Source organism: Orycteropus afer, unplaced genomic scaffold, assembly GCF_000298275.1.
Source record: "Orycteropus afer afer isolate SDZICR_OR568_19922 unplaced genomic scaffold, OryAfe1.0 scaffold00048, whole genome shotgun sequence".
Taxonomy (NCBI): Eukaryota; Metazoa; Chordata; class Mammalia; order Tubulidentata; family Orycteropodidae; genus Orycteropus; species Orycteropus afer.
In genome coordinates, this window is record NW_006921635.1 from 2,960,415 (window position 1) to 2,982,324 (window position 21,910).

Genomic DNA, 21,910 nt, shown 5'->3' on the forward strand with positions numbered 1-21,910 from the left:
GGGTCGCTAGGAGTCGGGGCTGACTCGATGGCAAATAACAACAACATTTTTATAATGATATTTCATTGTTTCTCTTGATAAAACATGAGACCAGAAAATTTTCTCTTCCTCACTCATATCCTCAGGTACTAGAACAGCGCCAGCCACGTTGAAGATGATGAATCAATACTGGTTGAATGAATGAGTGATCGAAGAAGAAAAAAAGAAAGCTACAGATACAACTAAAATAGTCTACTGAGAGTCGCTAACTTTACATGAAAAAAAAGGGAAACAAGTCAAAAAGCTGAAGTAGCTTGCCTAAAATCATAAAGGTAGTCTGTGGCAAAATTGGAGTTCGTCATTCCCTGTTGGCTGTTTAGCATGCACACCAGAATCTGCGATAGGCCATTCATCGGGCTCTGATTTTTCAGCCTTAGATGCGCAACAAGAACAACCCATATTTGTAGCATGTTCCGATATACTCACACTTTTCTCACGTTTAAAGAGGACCAATCCCAGTATGCAATGCAAACAATGCATTAATCGTCGCTTAGAAACCACAAGTCCCGGCATGCCCTGCTTCTAAGCACTCTCTGAACTAGCTCTGAGGGAGGCCATTGCATTCTGGGAGTTGTAGTCCCTGGGGACTAACCCGCCCCTTGTGCACCCTCCGCAGCCTACGTTTGAAGAAACCGGACAGGGTGGCTCGGTGCGGCCCCAGCCCTAAAGAGCGGTGCCGCCCTACAACCTTCGCCCAGGGCCCAGTGGCCGGCTCCGCCTGTTCTAGAATCTTTTCCCCAACCCAAGATGGCGGCGGAGGTGGATTTTGGCGACCTAGAGCTGTTCGAAGCGTTTGACCACCCCGAGGAGTCGATTCCGAACCCCGTTCACACCCGCTTCAAGGACGACGACGACGAGGAGGAAGCGGAAGAGAATGGGGTTGGCGACGCGGAGCTCCGGGAGCAGCTTCGGCAGTGTGAGGCCACCATCGGGCAGCTTCGCGCCGAGAATATCCTTCCCGCTCGCTAGGCTGTGTCAGACTGGTGTGTGGTGGTAGAATGGGGCGGCGGAAATTCCAACAGGGCTAGAATTCCAAGTAATTACTCTTGCACAGCAGGCGGCTGAGACTCTGGGATTCGTGTTGCGTAAGCTGCCCCGCGCGCGGCCTCGACGCCGCCCTCATCCCTTTTGGGGATCCTTATCCAGTGCTAGGTTTTGCTCCTCCCGCCCCCTGATTTGTGTTTTTAGGGTTATTCTCAACTGTTCTGTTAGATTTTGGAATATTCACCACTGTTCACCCTTCCTCCCCACGGTGTGGGGACGTTATCCGGTTCCATTTTTTTGCCTCCAAGCTGAAGTTGTGTAACAATCGCGTTATAATTTACCGTGAGGTACCGGATTCTTAGACTTGGGCGCAGATCTGTTTTTATGGCGGAGGGAAAAGCGAGTGTTCCGAGTTGAGGCATTTAAGGGTTTCCGGACATGCGAAGAAAAAGAGTTAAATGTTTGATGAACACTGGAATTCATTTTAGATTTCTTCTCCTTGGAGCTAGCTTCTCTGGTGAGTGTAGATTGCATTGCTGTAGGAAAAACGCGCCAAATAAGTTTCCGTTTTCTTTGAGTTACGTGATTACAACTTTTCTAAAGAGATTTTCTGGTATGTTTGTTTACATGCTTAGAGTTGTTTTGTTGCTTTACTATCCACACGGATAGTTTTGGTTCAGGTAGTTATCCTTTCACAAATTGGAAAGAACCCTGAAAGCAGTTTAGGAGACTTAGATGAGTCTTTGACGTTTTCACAATCGCATTTTTTCATGATGTCTTTTTTTTCTCAACATTTAATTATGAAAAGTTTCAAAATACAGAAACATTTAGAATTGAACAGGGAACATCCTAGATTCCATCCTTGATTCTTTAACGTTTTGCTAGATGGTATTTGCTTGATTTTACATGCTTTGACTTGGAAATTTTAAGTAAATGAATAGTTTGTTGGCTGTTTGACTTTTGATCGGAGTACCATTATGTGTATAACGTTTTTGGTTCATTCTGTTAGTCTCGTTTGAACGGTGTGCCCGTGTCTTAGAGTGTAATTGAGTGGGATGAAATGGCTCGTATGCCTACCACCAAAACCAGAGCTCAGTGTGTGTTCTTCTGAAGCTGTTTGTGAGTCTTTTTAATGTTTGCAATATTCCGACACCAAAAGTGAGAGTTACTAGTTGAATTTTATGATCTTTGTGATTCTTTACATTGTAATGATAGCTTATGTTCCTTAACGAGTAATAACATCAAGAACTTAAAAGAAAGCTGAACATTCTTACTCGACCAAGGTATGAGACCTTGAAATTACACCATAGTTTTTCTAATGTAGTCGGTTAATTCTGTTTAATCACTTTCTATGTAAAAGAGGTGTTTGGGAGTTTTGTGTAGGGTTTACTTGTTCACCATACTTAACTTTTTTTTTAAGAAATCAGATTAGTGGACCTTTCATTGTTAACTTGTAGGAGTCAGAATTTGAGTAACTGCACACTGAGCTTTTCAACTGATGTATTGGGTGAAAATACTTGTGAATGAAATCCAGACATTTTTGACTTAAAGGTTGGGAATAGGCAAATTGTGGGCCCACATGGTCCCAGGTAATAAACATGTCTGGGAAGTTAGAGTTGAAATGATGAAGTTACTGTAGCAGAAGAGTTATTCCCACAGTTAAAATGTGTACCTGAGGTTCTTAAGCAGAAACAGTGTCAGGTATGGCTACTTGAGCAGAAGAAAAAGGAGCAGGCTTTTGACACAAGTAGGGTAGATTTGCATTCAGGCATCTGATTTTGACAGAAAATTAAAAGCTGGTATGGCGTAGTGCCTAAAGCATTTATTTGACTGCTAACCGGAAGGCTGGCAGTTCAAACCCATGAGGGTTTGATTGCCCAGGAAGACTGGGCACCTACTTCCATAGAGGTACTGCCTTGGAAACCCAAGGAAGGTTGCTATGAGTCGAATTGACTCGAAGGCAGTGAGTTTGGGTTTTGTGGATCCATTAACATAAATTTATTTACCAGACAGCCCACTGCCACTGAGTTGATTCCAACTCTTAGCGACCCTATAGGACAGAGTAGAACTACTCCACAGCATTTCCAAGGCTGTAATTTTTACTGAAGCTGATTGCCACATCTTTTTCCGTGGAGTGGTTGGTGGGTTCGAACCACTCACCTTTGGTTGGCAGCCGAGCACTCAACTTCTGCACCACCAGGGAGCTTGAAATTCATTTAGCAGGTCAGTAAATTAAGAAGTTTGTTAACGTGCACACCCATTAGGTAGAGCAGTCTTCTCAAGCTTACAGAATTTGAGACAGCCGTGATGACAGTTTCGTGCATATTTTTTTGTCCTTAGAAACAGCGGGGATAACCAACTATATTGGTAACTAACAGTTTAAACTTTTAGAAATTTAGAAATTTCTAAGTAACTTCCCATGCCCTATTCCTCCTTTCTCTACTTGAGCACACTTTGTGGCTCTAAATTCATTTTTAATTAGGTATTAAATGTAACTAGGTCTTGTTAGGGAGCTCTGGTAACATACTGGTTAAGGCACTTGACTGCTAACCAGAAGGCTGGCGGTTCAAACCCACCAGCCACTCCTCGAAAAGAAGATGGGGCAATCTACTTCCATAGTGATACTGCCTCGGAAATCCAAGGAGGGGTCGCTATGAGTCGGGTCCAACTTGACGGCAAATAACAACAACAACAACAACAGGTCTTGTAAAAGTCATAATTTTTGTAAATTTAAAGATTTTATATCAATAAGCACAGATTTCCTCATGGAATTCATATCTTAAACATGAAATATATACTAGAAAGGGGTGCTAATCACCTGAGTTCAAATGATTACAAAACCAAAAAACTTCTGCCATCAAGTCAATTCCGACTCATAGCGACCCTCAGTGAGTTTCTGAGGCGGTAGGTAAATCTTGAAGGAAGTAGATTTCCCAGTCTTGCTTCCACAAAGTGGCTGGTAGGTTTGAACCACCAACCTCTGGTTAGCAGTCAGATGCCTTAGACACTCTGCTGCCAGAGCTCCACATTATTACAGCATCATAATCATAAATGATTACAGCATTGTAGGTTTTGGCAATTCTTAAGAAGAAAGTGCCAGCATCAGAAAACAAACATGAGTTCTGTAGAATTAGTGACCTCTGTTATGTCAGACTGATAAAGCCTTCCACAGAATACCAAGGGAGGATGAGAAAGACAATTATCTGAATAAAACTTTATCATAAAAAAATTCTTTAAAAAAAAATCATTTTAAAATATTATTTTTTAAAACAAGTTTACATACATCGAAATGAGACTCTGAACTTTTTCGTATTTTAATTTTATTGAGTTCCTTGATGTGAACGATTCCAAATACAGACTGATGTATTTCACTAACTAGGTGGGTAGGTGAGAGTAAGAGGCAGGTGACAAAACGAGGAACTGGAGAGTCAGCTGGGCGCTGAAGGACGTATTGCAGGCTTCCAGGCTGCCTTCTGCTTTTACTTTTTGCAGTATTTGAAAGATCTAGAGTGGACTTCTGGCAAAATGACGGATGTCAAAGTCAAGACTAGAAACAATATGGGTTTTATAACCCTGTTCTAGAGTCCTGGATTTGAGATATTTAATTCAGTGTATGTTGTCCTTCAAAAACCTATCCATTTATAAATTGTTCCATTTTCCCATATATGTATATATATATATATATATATATATATATAGAATAGAATAGAAATTCACTCATTTCTTGTAGAAACATTTATGGTTTTGAAACCCGCTGGATCCTCCTTGCTTTGTCTAGTCATTAGGTAAAGAAGCTTTGTGATTGGAAACTGAAAAATTAACTGTAGTTTTTTCCTTTTTTTGTGTGTGTGTGAAACATTTAAAAATATGTTACATAATTGATACCACAGTGTAAAACAGCTTGGAGTAAGTAGAATTGGTGAAAACGTATTTTCTTTTTCTTGAGAAAACTGGAGTTCTTATTGATTCTTCACTTTATTTGTAAAATATATATATATATGATCTTTGGTACTTAAGAATTATAGAACTTACGTGTTTATAATACATATGCAAGTTTCACTTTAATATCTTCTAAGAATATATTCTAACTTCTGTTTTAGTGGAATATTGGTGAACAATACTAAGTTAGATGGACCTTTATTACAGATTCTATTTATGAACAATTCTATTTCAAAGTAAGTAATTTTTTTCTTTTCCTAAATATAATGAGTTAATGTGTTTATGTATAATGTCTTCTATAAAATTGCTGTTTTCATTCACACTTAAATATCTTGATTCTTTCACTGAAGTGTTCCTGGAGTTAAAGTTTATGGAATCATTGATTAAATGCAAGGACATTGGCATCAGTATAGACTTGAATTTGAATCTGAACTCCTACTTCCTATATATGTGAACCTGAACAAGTCACTGAACTTTCTGTATATCAGTTTCCACACTGAGAACAGGAAATGAATCTTAACTAGCAGCACCTGTAGGTGTTCCTGAGTAGTGTAGAGGGTGAAACACTCGACTCAGAGCTGAAAGTGGGTGGTGTGAACCCACCCAGAGACACCTCAGAAGGCAGGCCTGGCACTTTGTTTCACAGCCTTGAAAACCTTGCACATGTGGGGCAACAACACCAACAAGTTGCCCAATAAACAAAAAAACAAACCTGTTGGTGTTGAGTCAATTCCAACTCACAGCGCCCCTAGAGACCAGAGTGGAACTGTCCCAGAGAGTTTCCAAGGCTATCAGTCTTCACAGAAGCAAAGCCCAAACGAGCCCTTCGGCTTTGGAGTCCATTCCGACTCACAACGCCCCTAGAGGACAGAGTGGAACTGCCCCACAGGGTCTCCAAGGCTGTCATCTTCATACATAAGCTGACTGCCACATCTTTCTCCCTTAGAGCACCTGGTAGGTTCAAACTGCTGACCTTTTGGTTAGCAGCAAGGTACTTAACCACTGCCTCCCCAGGGCTCCTTCTGCTCAGTAAATAACTGCTAAGAACAATCACCACCCCCACCACAGTAATAACGTTAGCCATTTCTCTCCCCAAATCAGGTGACAGAGTTTTCTATATTGGCTATCTTCAAACCTCACCACAGGATGATTTTTGCAAGCTTTCCAGCATGCTTGGGTCTGGAGTGACTTGTTGCAGTCCTGCAGTGCTTGCCAGAGTATTCTGAAATGGTTTGAGGCCGTGCCCTGGCCCTTCTTAGAGCATGGCCATAGACATTTCAGACAGTTGCTTGTCCCCTCGGAATCACTTAATCAGATTATCATCTCATGTGCTGGGCAAGGTAAAGAGAGTATAGCCAGTGTTACTTGGGTGCCAGGCCGTACCTGCTGCGTCTCAGCAGAAGTAGAACCTGAGGCTCTGGGGGTGGGACGCTGGATATTGATGAGGGCAGCAGCAGTAGCACCAGATGCTAGGCACAGCTGGGCCCTCGTACTGCTTTCTCCCTCAACTGGAATGCCTTTCCTACACCATTGCCCTGGTGCCTCGTCTGTCGAAATCCTAGACTGTCAGAGCTAGAAGACGCTTGAAAGATCACATAGTCTGTGAAGAGGAAGCTGATTCCAAGAAATTGTACTGCCCAGTGGCAGCCCAGTAAGGCCTGGCTCCTTTGACCCCTCCTGAAGTGAGCAGTGAAGAGTGTTTCATGAATGTGGCCGCTAGCCTGGAGGACTCGGGAGGGTAGACCTCGGTGTTCTGTCTTGCTTTGCTTCTTGGTCTTATTTTTTCCAGTTCACAATTTATATGAGTGTTTCCTTGTAGGAGCGTGAAGAGTCTGGAGGAGGCTGTGTGAGGATGGAATGCAGTGGTTACCTTTGTGGTGTAGACATAGGTGGCTGGCAGACAGGATAGGAAGGAAACCTCATTACAGAACCTTTATTTCTTCTGAGTTTTCAACTGTTGACGTGTATTTGTATCATCTATTTGCCAATGAAGACCTGAAATTCTAAAATAAATCCTTTTATTCTTTGAACAAATATTTGGCGATCATTCTATGCAAAGCACTTGGGTAGGTTTTCATAATCATTTATTTAATTTGATGACGACATATATCTTTTCCTAAGGGGTGGGTTCCTGAGTGTTATGATGAATCAGGGATTTGATCAACCTCTGCGACTCAGAATGTGCGCATGCCCTCTTAGAATGTGCGTAAGACTGCAGTCTCTGAACTGTGTTCTCTGTCTGGGTTCTGACCGTTTTGTCCTCTTGTGCAGGCAATATCATCAAGAAATAGAGGAATTTGTATCAAATTTAGTAAAAAGATTTGAGGAACAGCAGAAAAATGATGTGGAAAAGACTTCCTTTAATCTTTTGCCCCAGGTATTTGAAACTTTAGAGACTTTAAGATCAGTAGGTTGTTCTGTTCACTGGCAATGGTTAGGCCACAGGGTTCCTCTTGAATCAACCAGAATGTCTGTTACAGTGGTCTGTTCCCTCCCATCCCTGAGCTGGCTTCCTTACGGCCTGGCCAGTGTAGCCTCTGACTTCCCTTTGGACTCTGGCGCCATTGGCTGGGGGAGTCATGTAGACCTGCTACGCTCCAAAGTAAAGCTTGAGCACTTGGTTTTGGCACAGACCATTAATTTCAGGCCAGAAAAAAAAAAAAAAAAATTTCTGGAGTTGGTAGAAGATTGTTTTATAGATTTTTAGAAAATTGTCTAACTCTTGTATCTAAAATGGACAGACTACTGTTCTGTGATAAAACAGACATGTTGTCTTTTCTTGTTTGACTTGTTTAAAAGAAAATCAGTAGTGTGCCCCCAAGAAGTCTGAGGGTTTTACATGTGTGAATGTTGGCACGTGTATTTGTTGTAAAAAATGCATCCAAATTGGTTTTCTGGCCTTTTTTTCTGTTTTTCAAATAAATTAAAAGTAAGGTAAGTAGAGTCTGTGAAATAACCTAAAAGAAAGACTCTTTAGTTGATCCTCGGAGGTTGGTAAATGAAGTGCTCTGATTAGATTTTCTTCCTTACCACTTTTTGTTTTTACCTAGCAAATAGAACTTTTAGAGAATCGAAGAACAAAGCACGATCAACAATAAAAACCCGTAATGAATATTGCTTAAATTTTGATCCTCAGAACACATTAAACTTTTGTAGTGTTGTGAGGGTTATTCGGAACACCGGTATCCACCCGTAGCATGAAATTATGTCTTTTTTATAATCTGTCTAGTCATTTGACTTCAAGATAAATAGTTTAAGTGTTCAATGTTCCGTAATTAATGCTCATGAGCAGAAAAGTCATAGCATATACCAATGCTTCAGAAGAAACTTGCTTCTGTCTCCCTTCTTTAATTTTTAAAATTGCCCACTTGTGAAATTTCTCTCCTAGACATACCTAGCTTAGCTTCTAAACAATGTGCGACAGTGGTCACAAATATTATATATACTCTTAGTGTCTGTTAGAAACTCAAAGGAGTGCGTTCAGATTCCTAAGGTTGAAAATTTAAAGTTGTCAGAAATTGGTAACCCTTTGTAACGTGTGTTTTTTTTCCTGTGTATTAGCCATCCAGTGTTGTGCTCGAAGAGGACCATAAAGTAGAAGAAGCTGGTGCGGTTAGAAACAACAAGGAAGCTTTCAGTGTAAGTCTGGACATTATGGTTTTGAGTTCCACGAATCTGTGTTTCCAGTTCTATGGCAGTTGGGTGGCATTTAAATAATGAAGCCAAAAAATAATGAAGGCATGTACCATGGTTGCTCACAACATTCTTTTGTGGAAGTTATTATCAAAAACAGCATAACCTTCAGACTCTTAATATCACATTATAACTTTCAATAACTGTTGCATTGTGTGTTGCGGGCACAGAAGGCACACTTGGAAGGCTTTGGTTTTGTCCTGACCTCTGTGTTTATTTTCAAGGGCATGGATGAAGATATAGAGAGCATGCTTGTTGCATTTACACGTGGCATGAAGCTAAGGGATAGCTAAGATGACAGATGGCAGATTTCAAGTGCAAACATTTTAACAGCCAAGCATAGTGGGTGAAAACTGAGAGAAGCTGACTGAGCCTACAAATTTAGCATCAAGGCCTTTCAGGGCCCACAAGATCCAGTAGTGCCAGTGCAGTCCAGTATGATGTTGCAACTTATTGTTCTCTCAAAAAGATAATGTTATCTTGGGTTCTGTTAGAAGAAGACTAGGTTTAAGGCTTATGGAATATAATGCATTGTTGATACACTGTGATTTTAAAAACACTGTGCTGCTGAGACGATGAGGAGCCCACAGACCTTCCTGAGAAGCAGACTTACTGGAGATCTGACATTTCTGCAGATAGGATAAAGGTGGTTCTCTGGAATAGATCATCCTTTATAATGCTGAGTGGCAGAATTTGGACCAGTGATTGAATTGGGTCCAAGAATTTCAATTCAACTCTTAGAAAACCAGAATTTCTTACAAAGAGGGATGTGAAAACTGAAGTAATATGTGTCGTTAACAAGAAATTTAACAAAGTGAACCTCCCTCTCACTGCAAAGACTCAAAGACTGAGCCACACTTAGGATGCTTTAAAGAAAAATTTCTGAGTCTGACTGAGATAACTTCATTTTCCTTCTAACTCTGAAATCCTGGGATTTAAAGTCACACCTGCCCAGAAATTGGGGGGTTTCATTTATTTATTTAGTTATTTAGCAGATAGTAAATAAGCATTTAGTGAATGTTGCTCTATCCCAGGAACTGTTCTGGGATCCAGGGACACAGCAATAGAAGAAAGTGGAGATGTTCTTTGAATTACATTCTGGTGGGAGAAGTGAAATAAAGCAGGCCAAAAAGTTAGGGAGTCACTGTGGAGTACGATCTTTGTATGGAGTGGTTAGTCGTAGCCTTCCAGGGCCAAGACCTGAGTGAAGTGAGGGAGGGGAGGGATCCTGATGTTGTTAGAGTAAAGAATATTCTCAAAAAACTCATTGCAGTCAAGTCGGATCCGACTTACTAGGGACTCCTCCTTGGGTTTGCGAGGCGGTGTCACTATAGAAGTAGATTGCCCGATCTTCCTTCTGAGGAATGGCTGGTGGGTTTGAATCACCAGCATTCTGGTTGGCAGTCAAATGCCTTAGTCACTGCCACCAGAGCTCCCTGGGGAGTATTCTAGGCAGTAGGAAAAGTGGATGGGAGAGGCTTGAGGCAGAAGCCAACACTTTGTCTTAATTCTGATGTACCAGATACTGTTCTGAGCTCATTACAGCCACAACTCTTGAAAGTACTATTAATATTCTTGTTTTACAGATGGAGTAGGCATAGAAAGCCAGGGTTTAAATTCTTGCCCTATGGCTCCAGAGTCTTATGTCCCGAACCCTTAGGTTGTCATGTAGGCCACAGTGAAGACTTTAGAGTTTACCCTGAGATGAGAAGACATCGGAGGGTTGTAAGTGGCGATGTGCCATGGTGTGACTTGCACTTTTAAAAGAAGTAGCTTTTGTGTAGAAAATGGTCCATAGGTAGTTAAGTGTAGAAACTGGAGACCCAGTTAAGAAAAGAAAGTGTTCCTTTGACAGAGTGCTTGTAGCGGTGGTGAGAAGGGGTCAGAAGTTGGATATACTTTGAAAGTAGAGCTTATCAAATTTGTTGATGAATTGAATGTGGACTGTGAGAGAAAGAGTAGTCGGAATGACTTAGGTCTGACTACTTGGAATAATGGAGTTGCCTTTTACTGTGACGGGGGAGACTGGAAGAGGAGCAAGTTTGGAGGAAGTGGGAAGCCAGTTCTATTTTTAATATGTGTGTTTGGGGTGCTTGTTACACAGCCAAGTCGAGCTGTCAAATCTGCCCTTGGCTGCACAAGATTGGTGTTTAGGAGGGGTCAGGATTGGACATTAGGAGGTTGTTGGTATATAAACGTTACTTCATTCTGTGGGTCTGGATAAATCACCAAAGGAGTGAAAGGAGAGAGGAGGTAGAAGGACTGAGCCCCAGCCCACTCTAAACCACAGAAAGATTTAGCAAAGATTGAGAAGCAGTGGTCAGTAAGGCAAAATAGAACCCGAGAATGGTGTTCTGGGAGCAAAGGAGATGTTTCCAGAAGGAAGACTCACCAGAGCTGGTGGCCGGTTGGCTGTGTAAGATGAAGACAGGACTCTCCATTGAACGGGGCTTTATGGGGGCCATTGCTGAACTTCCATCAGAAGATTAGAGCAGTGATGGGAACTAAAACCTTCCTGGGGAAGGTCAAGAGAGAATGGTGGAGTCATTTACAAAAAAAAAAAAAAATTGGGAGACACTGTTCTAGATTACAGAAGACTATAATGATGTAGCATGTAAGTGCAGTGGGGGAACCTGAATCAAATCCTCGTTTTGGGGGAAGCTATAAAAAGCATTTTGGTGAAATGGGAAACTGGGAAAACTAGATACAGATTGGATGTCGTATGACATTGGAGAATTATTATTTTCATGGGTGTGGTGACAGTATCTTGGTTTGTAACAATTTTCTGATTCTTAGAAGTGTTTAGGGGTGAAGTGGGATGATGTCGGCAATTCTCATATGATTCAGTGAAAAAAAAAGGGGTGCATGTGTATGTGTGATGTACGAATAGACATGAGCAAAAATGTGGCCAGTGATTCTCAGGGCTTGAATCCTGGTGGAGGGTACATGAGTGTTCATTGCATCATTCTTTCAAGTTTGCTGTATGACATTTTAAAAAAAAAATTAATAATGAGGGCAAAAGAAAAGGAATGGGGGAAAAAGAAATGGAAACGGAGAGACACCTTTGTGAGCATCTTGCTGCAAACAGGACGCAAGCAAATGGGGAATGGGAAGGTGAGGGCTCTTGTTTCACTCTTGTTTGAAGTCTGAAGAGAGGACAGTGCATAGTAGTGATCCAGGAGAGAGAGGGGAATTTGAAAATGTAGCTTTTCCGTATCAAAATCTGGCTTATATAATTAGGGAGGTAATCATTAGTTCTAACCATGTCATCCAAAAATAAACTGTTAAGGCACTTAATCATAGTCTTACATTACTCAATGTCTTTTTTTCTTGCTTAAATAGCACTATCTTTTGACTTGTTTTCTGCAGGTTGTAGGAAGTGTCCTGTATTTTACTAATTTTTGCCTTGATAAATTGGGGCAACCGCTACTAAATGAGAATCCTCAGCTTTCGGAAGGATGGGAAATACCCAAGTATCCTACCTAGTGAAAGAAGACCTCTTGTGCGCCTTGCCATTAAATCCACCTGTAAACATTTAACCTAGTTGTACAGACTTTGATAACTGTTCCTTAATAAAGTTCACTAAAGGTACCAGCAAGTCTTCAGCCAGATTGTTTCTCTAGAAGGGCAAGAAATACAAGTAAAGGCAAAAAGGTTTGTGTGGGGAGTTGTTTTTGTTTTATCCTCATATTTTTGTTTGTTTTTTTAACCAACACCATAAAACCTTTAAACTTGGAAAGTTTATTAGTTTTAATGTTATCTTTATTACTGGTTTACTATCAAGTAAATTTCAGGTTAAGATAGAATGTTAATGTATATATTTAAATCAGTCATCTTTATTAGAATTCATTGCTTCGTGCCTAATGTGCCTGGGTGGGTGGACAGGTGTAATTGTTGCTGTCAGTTTGACTGGTGTCTTCTAACCACCTGCCCTCTCTGCACGTTACCTGAAGGAACTCTGATCATCTGTTTGCCTCAGTTCTTTGGTTACTGACCACTGTTAAAACCCAGAGGTCAGGAGCAGGAGGGTTCTTGGTTAAAAGACTGCCCTGTCCTGCTGAGTATGGGGGTATATATTAATAAGTGCCTGTTACTGTTGCCGACTCTAGTAATCTCTCCTCTACTTGCTGTCTTATTTCTGATACAATTTGCTGTCATAGGTAATTTTATCCATTTGCTTTTATATTTTCATTTACATTTTGAAAATCTTTGTCTTTTGACCAAATAGGCCAAAGCCTCACTGTTTCAATTGTGGTTCAGAAGAGCATCAAATGAAAGATTGCCCAATGGTAAATTTTTCTCATATAAAAAAATGTCTTTGAACCAGAGCTTTCTGTTATTTTCAACACATTTATAGGATTGTGTGATGTGAAGAAACTTCCTAGGTGACTTTCCTGTAGTCCTTTCCTTTGAAATTTTTTAAAATTCCCACTGATATTTTAGCTTTTGTTTTAAAACAATAACTGATTGTAGTGTTCTGTGAGATATGCACAGCTTTATGAGAGGTTCTGAAACAGTTTATTTGAAAAACTTACGTTTTCAGGCACATGACATAAAATCATGTGTTTATGTTACAATAATAGTGAGGAAATAAGAAATTAAAGCAACTGTTTTTCTTCCTTACATAGTTTTCTAAAATAATCCTCTCTTTTTTACATGTTGTTCCTTATACATTAAAATTGAAATAATTTTTGCTTGACCTGAAAAAACGTGCTTATTTGTATTTAATTTCTGGAATATTTCTAAACGACTGTTTTTAAACATTCTGTGATTTAGCCTCGGAATGCTGCTCGGATAAGTGAGAAGAGGAAAGAGTATATGGATGCTTGTGGTGAGGCAAGCAGTCAGAATTTTCAGCAGCGGTACCATGCAGAAGAGGTGGAAGAAAGATTTGGAAGATTCAAGCCAGGAGTTATTAGGTACTTCTGTCATTTCACCAGACATGTCACTTCACCCCCAGTATTTGAAGCCTCCTGTGTATCATCAGGATAGTTGTCAGTGTCTAAATAGACTCTAGTCAGGCCCTAAGTAAATACATTGTTTCTTTCAACAACATTATTGACATCCTAGCGGGGTGTATCGGTATGCCATGTATTATATAAGACACAGGAAAGTGTTAAAGTAGTGAAACAGTGTATTTTCATCCAAACAAGAATGCGGTGTACCTCTTCCTCTTCTATTTTCCCTTAGTGAAGAACTTCAGGATGCCCTTGGTGTGACGGACAAGAGCCTCCCACCTTTCATATATCGAATGCGTCAGCTGGGGTACCCACCAGGCTGGCTCAAAGAGGCTGAACTGGAAAACTCAGGGCTTGCACTCTATGATGGAAAAGGTATGGTATGTCATGCTGGATAAGTCAGCATGAGTGTTAGCTTTTTCTTCCTTTATTTATTTATTTATTTTTTTAATTAAAAGTATCATATCAAAATGTAATAGGGATGTCTGGCTTGTTTGATGTATGTATGCTGAGCTAACTAAAAAACGCCAAACTGATGTTTCCTATTTTGCAAGGAAGTCCGTAACCCCTCAGTGAGTGCCTGGAATGAGTAGGTGGAGGTCTGCTTGCTCAGTGACTCCCTGGGCTGCCATAGAGACTCCCAGCTTGTCCTCAGAGGCTCTGCCTTTCTCAGTAAAGGTCAAACATCCAGGCCTTACCTCGTTTCATCCCTGTTCACTTTATTGCGCTTTGCAGGTAATTGCATTTTTTCCAAATTGAAAGTTTGTGGCGACCCTGCATCGATCAAGTCTGTCAGTGCCATTTTTCCAGCAGCGTGTACTCCCTGTGTGTGTCTGTGTCCCGTTCTGGTCATTTTCATGATATTTCAGACTTTTTCATCATGCTATTGCACACTTAATAGATGACTATTATATACTAATATATGATATTGTATACTGTAAATGTAACTTCTGTATGCCCTGGGGAACCAAAAACTTCCTGTGACTCACTTTATTGCTTTGCTCTCTGAGGTATACCTGTGTACCTCTCAGTACTAAGAACCCTGTGCAGTTTAAGACTGTATGGACCTTCAAGTGTAGACTTCCTCCTATGCACTGCCATCCGTGTGCACCAGGAGCTATAGGCAAGCGTATTTTTGTGCTATGGAACATGAGAGTGAAAAATTAAAAAGAACTTCAATAAAACAAACACACCGTCGTCGCGTTGGTCTTGACTCATAGTGACCCCTCCTTGGGTTTCTGAGGCAGTATCTCTACGGAAGTAAATTGCCCAACCTTCCTTCTTAGGAGTGGCTAGTGGGTTTGAACTGCTAGCCTTCTGGTTAGCAGTCAAATGCCTAGGCACTACACCACCAGAGTGACTATACAAGCTGTGATAGGTCTGGGCCATGGAGTCCCTGTAACATGTACGAAAGGTCCATGAGCTGGAATACTACTGAGTGTGAAAATGCAAGGTTCCAAACCACTCAGACGATTCCATTTGTCTTTAAAAAGACTAAGAAACTACATGGTTAAAACAATGCTGTGTTTTCTGTAGGGTCACGTGTATGAAAATAGTATCCTTAAAAGGTCTGAACTATGCAAACTCAACAGTGGTTACCGTTGAGAAAGGGAAAGAGAATTGGGCTAAGGACTTTAATTTTATCTCTAATGCTGTCATTTTTAAAAACTGAAAATAATGTCTCGTATTACTTTGGTAATTCAAATTAAAACATAAAAGCAAAATTTTTCGCTGCTCCCCCCGCCAGGAAAAATTAACCAAAGAGAAACGTGGCATGGCCCTCTTCTGTGTCCCGAAACCTTGCGATGTTCCAGTTGCCCCGTGTTGGCGTCTGGCAGTAGTAACACCTCTGATGGTCTTTCACAGATGATGCCAACGGGGAAGCAGAAGCTGGCGAGGTACAGCAGAATAAAAGCGTCACTTACGATCTCTCCAAATTGGTAAACTATCCAGGTTTTAATATATCTACTCCCAGAGGAATTCCAGATGTAAGTATATTATTTGTTTGTTTTCTTCTTCTGGGATGTACAGTACTTATGTTAAAGATTGTTAGCTTATGTAGCAGTTACTATACGTAAAGCAGTAAATAGCAAAGTAGGTAGGAGTTAAAATCAAATGGTGATTTTTATTTTCCTAATTTTGTTATTTTAGTTTTTCAGACTTTTAAGAAAATGTATCAACTTCAGGAGCTCTGGTAGTGTACTGGTTAAGGCATTTGGTTGCTGACCAAAGACCCACCAGCCTGTCCAGACTCCCTGTGGGACAAAGATATAGCAGTCAGCTGGTATTAAAGATTACAGCCTTGGAAACCCTGTGGGGCAGTTCTACTCTGTCCTCTAGGGGTGCTGCGAGTCAGAATCATTTCGACAGCAGTGGATGTCAGTTGGGCTTTTCTTCCATAAAGATACACAACCTTGAAAACCCTATGGGGCAGTTTACTGTCCTAGAGGGTTGCCGTGAGTTGGAATCAACTCGATGACAGTGGGTTTGGTTTTTCTGGGTATAAACTTCTAAGTGTACATTTCTAAAACTAAAGAAGGATAGCTACTGCTTTGAAATCTGGAGTGAATATAAGATGTTAGTAATGAGGGAGACAGCACGTGGGGTATGCTGGAGTGCTCTCCCGTCTTTGCAGCTTTTCTATAAATCTAAAACCTAAAAAAAAGAGTGGGTTGTGTTTTTTTATTTTTAAATCTGGGTGGTTCTGAGACAGTGTTAGAAATTTTACAGAATCACTTCAGAAATAAGCTCTTTAATATACCTCTAGTATACTGTAGTTCTGTTCCTATTCTTTCTTCCGTTTTTTTCATCTCAAAAGTAGAAGTTCTCACTCCAGACAGGAATAGTTTTCCAGGGAAAGTGGAGCGTTATTGCTTCACAGGCACTGAGTTCCTATTGGGGTGATGACAGTATGTGGGAACACTGGTGGTGCACAGCATCGTGAAGGTTATCCATGGCCCTGAAGTGTGCACGTGACAGTGGTTGAAGTCCCCCCCACTGTTGTGGTGGTGGTGGTGGTGGTGTACCATCGAGTCGGACCCAACTCACAGCGACCCCTCCTTGGGTTTCCGAGGCAGTATCACTACAGAAGTAGATTGCCCCATCTTCCTTCCGAGGAGTGGCTGATGGGTTTGAACTGCCAGCCTTCTGGTTAGCAGTCAAGTGCCTTAGTCACTATGCTACTAGAGCTCCTGGGTCCCCCCCCCCACACACACACAGACACACACAATTAATTTAATAGTTTTCTATACTTAATTCTTTTCCTACTTGGATCTTGTGTCTCAAGATTCAATAATTAACTGCTATTTTGTTGCTAATGCTGGTGTTGTTTTAGTAAAAGATGCATTTTGGATATTTTAGAAAGTAAGTGTAGAGAAGAGGCCAACGATCTGAATTTAGAGTAAAGAGATGGAAAGTGACTCTCATGAGACAGTGTGGTTGAGGGCTAACTTGTTTGGTACCAGCTGTCAGTGCTTCTAGAGGTGAGTCCAAGTACCAGCCAGGTCTTGGAGTACTCACTTAAAGTATACCTTCTTGAGCCCCATCCTGAGACTTAACCTGACCCAGCCCCCAGAGTCCTTAACAAGAGAACCCCTGTTGAGTGTGCTGTGGAAGCTGAGAGAGATGACATTGTTGAACCCTGAATGTTAGTACCCAGCAGAGGACAGGGACCCAGCATGAGCAGTCAGTCCGCAGTACTGATGCATGATGGGAGAGGCTGGGGCTGGGGAGGCCCCATCAGAGGCTTTGTCGTTACCACCTAGAACTTCTGCTTACTGTAGGTGGAACCTTGGCCCAAGTGGGTTTTTTCAGTCTTTTTGTCAGATCTGACCATTCCAGCTGGGATTTTTTGATGTTTTGTTCTCCCTTCAAAGCACCATTACTGCCCTTCATTCCCAGGAAAGAAGGAATCACGTGTGGGACAAGACGAATAATTTGAGAACTCCACTTGACCCCTTTGAGCAGAGTCTCCAAGCATGAAATGTTCCAGATGCATTCTTGTTTCCCTGTCTCTTTGCCTTTAGGAGTGGAGGATATTTGGTTCCATACCCATGCAGGCGTGTCAGCACAAGGACGTGTTTGCCAGCTACCTCACTTCTAACTTCCAGGCGGTAAATGGAGTTTCAGGGTGGGCTTTTACAAAGGGCTTTTGTTCATTTACTCTATTTCATTATTATTTGTTTGTTTGTTTGCAGTGTTTCCTCCCCACCCCTCCCACCCCAGTAACCAACAAAGTTTCCTTCCATATATAAACCTTTCCTTGACTTTTTACACTAATGAACTAATACAATATTTGTCCTTCTGTGATTGACTTATTTCACTTACCATAATGTCCTCCCAAGTTCATCCGCATTATGCGGTGTTTCACAGATTATACACTGTTCTTTAGGGTTGCAGTTTTCTGTTGTGTGTATGTACCACAGTTTATCCATTCCTCCATTGATGGATACTTAGATCGTTTCCATCTTTTGGGTACCCCATCTAATTCATTTTTGCCTTGGTCCCTCCATGTAGCCAAGTACGAGGTCTGGCAATAAGCGGTCTTCATCTCAGTCAAGCCCTTGTAGTCCAAAGAAGCAGAAGAAGGAGAGCGGCTCCGACACGTCCCCTGCCAACATGGAGCTCGACTCAGGTGGGTTCTGTCACATGGCTTTAGTTTCATTGGGAAGGAGGATAGACTGGCATGCTCCTTGGTTCACTGGGGCTGGGGGGAGGGTCTTTATGAAAGGAAATGATGGGCACACTGAGTAAATACCATGCTTTTGATTTATTTTTGGAAATGAAATAATTGCTTTTATTACTGATGAAAGCTGAACTGAAGGACACAGTCTGGTGTGACAGCCAAATGGGCCAGTACCTGAATTCCCGAATGAGGCAGACCTACCCCTAGATACACACACACACACGAGAAGCTCTGGTGCTGACCCAGAAGTTGGCGGTTCAAACCCACTAGCCTCTCTGCAGGAGAAAGATGTAGCAATCTGCTCTGATGAAGGTTGCGTATCTGAGAGACAGTGTATTTTGTTCCTCACAGGCCTTCTTGCCTGCATGATGAGGTTCAGGCTAGTTTGCATAGCCTCTGGGATTCTGCATTATTCAGTTCAATTTCTCAATTTTTAGACATGTGCTATGTGTTCAGGTCTCTGTACTGGTTCCTGAGATGAATATAATATAACTCCTTCCCTTAGCTAGCCACTCCCTGTCACCTACGGGTGGCATAAATATAAATATCACTTTAACGTAACAAAGTAGCCTGTAGTGATGCAGACAGAGAGACAGTACAGTCAGCTGCCCCCACAGTGATTGCAGGGTATGAGGGAAGTACACAGGAAGGGCTGAGCACTGTGTCAAGTGAAGTCATAGACCAGGATCAAGCTGCATGTTGACTGGTGAGTGGAGGAATCTGCCAGGTTGATGAGTGTGCTTAGGACATTGAGACAGGGAAGTGCAAAAGGAAAATGAACTGTCAAACACACAGGCAGCCAGCTGAGTGACAGCTGCAGTTGACACTAGGCAGTAAGATGACATGGTGGAGATAGGCAGGGTGTGGGTTGGAGACCAGACCAGCCCCACTGCGGCAGACCAGTTCCTACACACAGCAGCACTATGGAGTAGTAGAACTGCCCCATAGGGTTTCCCAGACTAATCTTGACAGAAGCAGTCTGCAACATCTTTCCCCCAACAAGCAGCTAGTGGGTTCACACCACTGACCCTTCAGTTAGCAGCCAGCTGCTTGAGCACTGCTGTGCCAGGGCCGTGGGAATAAAGGGTGGGGTTCTTAGTCCTGGGAAGGAGACGAACGTTGCGTCAGTTTACCACTGCTTCCACGTTTGACCTCAGTGTCAGCTGGACGGGGGCATATCCCCGCCACTTGTAACCTGGACAACAGTAGTAACTCCTAGCAGTTCAGCAGCTGGCAAAATTTAAACAAAAAAAGGACTGTTGTGGTTGAGTCAATTCCAAGTTGACTCATAGCGACCCTATAAGATAGAGTAGAACTGCCCCATAGAACTTCCAAGGCTGTAATCTTTATGGAAGCAGACTGCCCCATCTTTCTCCCATGGAGCAGCTGATAGGTTCAGACCGCTGACATTTTGGTTAGGCAGGTGCTTAGCCACTGCACCAGCAGGGCTCCTTGGTTGGAGATGGCCCTCAAAACGCAGAGGTGGGGACTTCATCACCCTGTCAGCAGTGGGAAGGCACTGAACTGTTGAATTATGGCAGGAAGGTTGATCAGATCAGATTTCTGCTTCAGAAAGATTCATCTAGCAGCAGACGGTGAAAGCTGGCATGTGTAGGGCAGAATCTCGTCAGAGAAGAAAAATGTAAATATTTCCCACTAAAACATGCAGTAGAGAAATAGTAAGACTGCATCCTGTCAAAGTTGGAAAAACAAGGCAGTCTCAGCAAGTTCCAGCTCTGACAGGTTTCACTGTGCAAGGCGGGTATGCTCAGAGGTAGAATCTGCTCTTAATGTTGGCAGAGAGTAATGGGCCTGAAACATGGCCGTGGCTATGGCCTAGTACAGGAGCCTGGACCCCACAGAGCCAGCATCAGGGCATGGGGCTAGAGGGAAGGATTCTGAATGCCAGATAGCCCTGGGTGCTCTAGTGGAAGAAAAGCCAGGATGCGAACCAGGTTTCAGGAGACTTTAGGAAATCCAAACTCACTGCTGTAGAGTTGATTCTGACTCATAGCGACCCCTCCTTGGGTATCTGAAGTGGATTCTCTATGGAAGTAGATTGCCCCATCTTCTTTCCAAAGAGTGGCTGGTGGGTTTGTACCGCCAGCCTTCTGGTTAGCAGTCAGATGCCTTAGGCACTGCATCACCAGAGCTCCTGGATCTTGTGTGGGTGGGCTGTGTAGGTGGTGATGACCAGGAACAGTGGGAGCCCGTGGTGAAATGAGCAGGCCGGACCAGGAGCACAGGACTGGAATCACTGGCTGTATTTTTAGGTCTCTTCAGCCTCGTCCCCTTCATCCTCCCCACTCTTGTCATCAAGCAGCTTGCGTTTCCAGCCAGAACTCCCCCTGTGGTCTCCCACGGACCCCCTTTTCACTTCCAGAAACTGCTCTGTCATCATGTTGCTATTCACGGCTCCTCCGTCTGCAATGACATGCACAGCACAGTAACGGAATTCCCAAGGGTTTGGTTGAAGTTCCTGGTGCCGGAGTGCCTGCTCTGAAACCGTGTGCTTTTCAAGTGGATCGAGGAGACTAGGGGTTGGGCTTGGTGACCAAGTCTCCATAGAGTTTTCCCCTTCTTCAGCCATCAAGTCTCTGGCCACACTTTGTTTAGTTCAGATAATAAATGTTAGAAAAACCAAATGTTAATACACCTTCTAACTTGTCTTGTAACTTCCTTGTTTTCAGATGTGGAGGTGCCCCATGGTTCTGAGAGTTGTGCTTTTGAGTTCCAACCCCCACTGCCTCCTGGCACTCCACCCCTTCTGATGCCACCTCTCCCCAAGGGCACCCCACCGGTGACGCCCAGCGACTCCCCCCAGCCCCGCACAGCATCTGCAGCAGTGGACGAGGACACCCTGACTCTGGAAGAACTTGAGGAACAGCAGAGGCGGATCTGGGCGGCTCTCGAACAGGCCGAGAGTGTCAACAGTGATTCTGACATTCCTGTTGACACACCTTTAACTGGGAATTCTGTTGCCTCTTCACCTTGTCCAAACGAACTAGACCTCCCCATTCCTGAGGGAAAACCTTCGGAAAAGCAGATGCCAGGTGGAGCCGAGGGGCCACCTGAAGCCAAGGTGCCCGACGCTTGTACGGAGAAATCTGAAATGGAACCTTCCTTGACGAGCCCAGACGCAGAGGCTGTGTTACTTTGTCCGAAGGAAAAGGAAGAGTCTGCCCAGGGAGACTCTCAAGATGCCCATTTCGATAACGGTGGTGTCGTGTCAAACTGTGACATTAGTAATGGGGGCAGCCAGAAGCTCCTGCAGCCGGACACCAGTCCTTCCATAGCCATTAAAACTCACAGTCCCATACCCGACATGAGCAAGTTTGCAACTGGAATCACTCCGTTTGAATTTGAGAATATGGCAGAATCTACTGGAATGTATCTCAGGATAAGGAACTTATTAAAGAACTCGCCCCGAAACCAGCAAAAAAACAAAAAGTCTTCTGAGTAAGGCTTGTCAGAGCATCGAGAACTCTTCTCTCTCACTTTCTGTTGTTAATGAATACTAAGCGGACGGATAAAATCGTGTTCCCACTTGTCCTTCTCATTTTTAAAAATCTGTCCCAGGTTTAAGTGTGGTCAACAGCCAAGACTGTTTTTT

The 21,910-nt window shown here is 42.6% G+C and overlaps 1 protein-coding gene and 1 non-coding gene across 2 annotated transcripts; both read left to right on the plus strand.

The window, feature by feature from the left end:
- The first annotated feature begins 786 nt into the window (after positions 1-786).
- On the plus strand, positions 787-21,760 carry ZCCHC8 (zinc finger CCHC-type containing 8). The gene is made up of 14 exons (XM_007938138.2): positions 787-988; positions 2,264-2,306; positions 5,124-5,198; positions 7,234-7,339; positions 8,524-8,601; positions 12,025-12,128; positions 12,244-12,309; positions 12,884-12,944; positions 13,432-13,574; positions 13,846-13,988; positions 15,480-15,601; positions 17,639-17,725; positions 18,129-18,246; positions 20,988-21,760. Exons 1-14 carry the CDS (start codon positions 787-789, stop codon positions 21,758-21,760), a joined length of 2,121 nt encoding a protein of 706 aa, XP_007936329.1.
- LOC122149806 lies at positions 6,116-6,249 on the plus strand. Its single transcript, XR_006163342.1, has one exon. It is a non-coding gene; the product is annotated as a small nucleolar RNA SNORA9 (small nucleolar RNA).
- Positions 21,761-21,910: the final 150 nt, after the last annotated feature.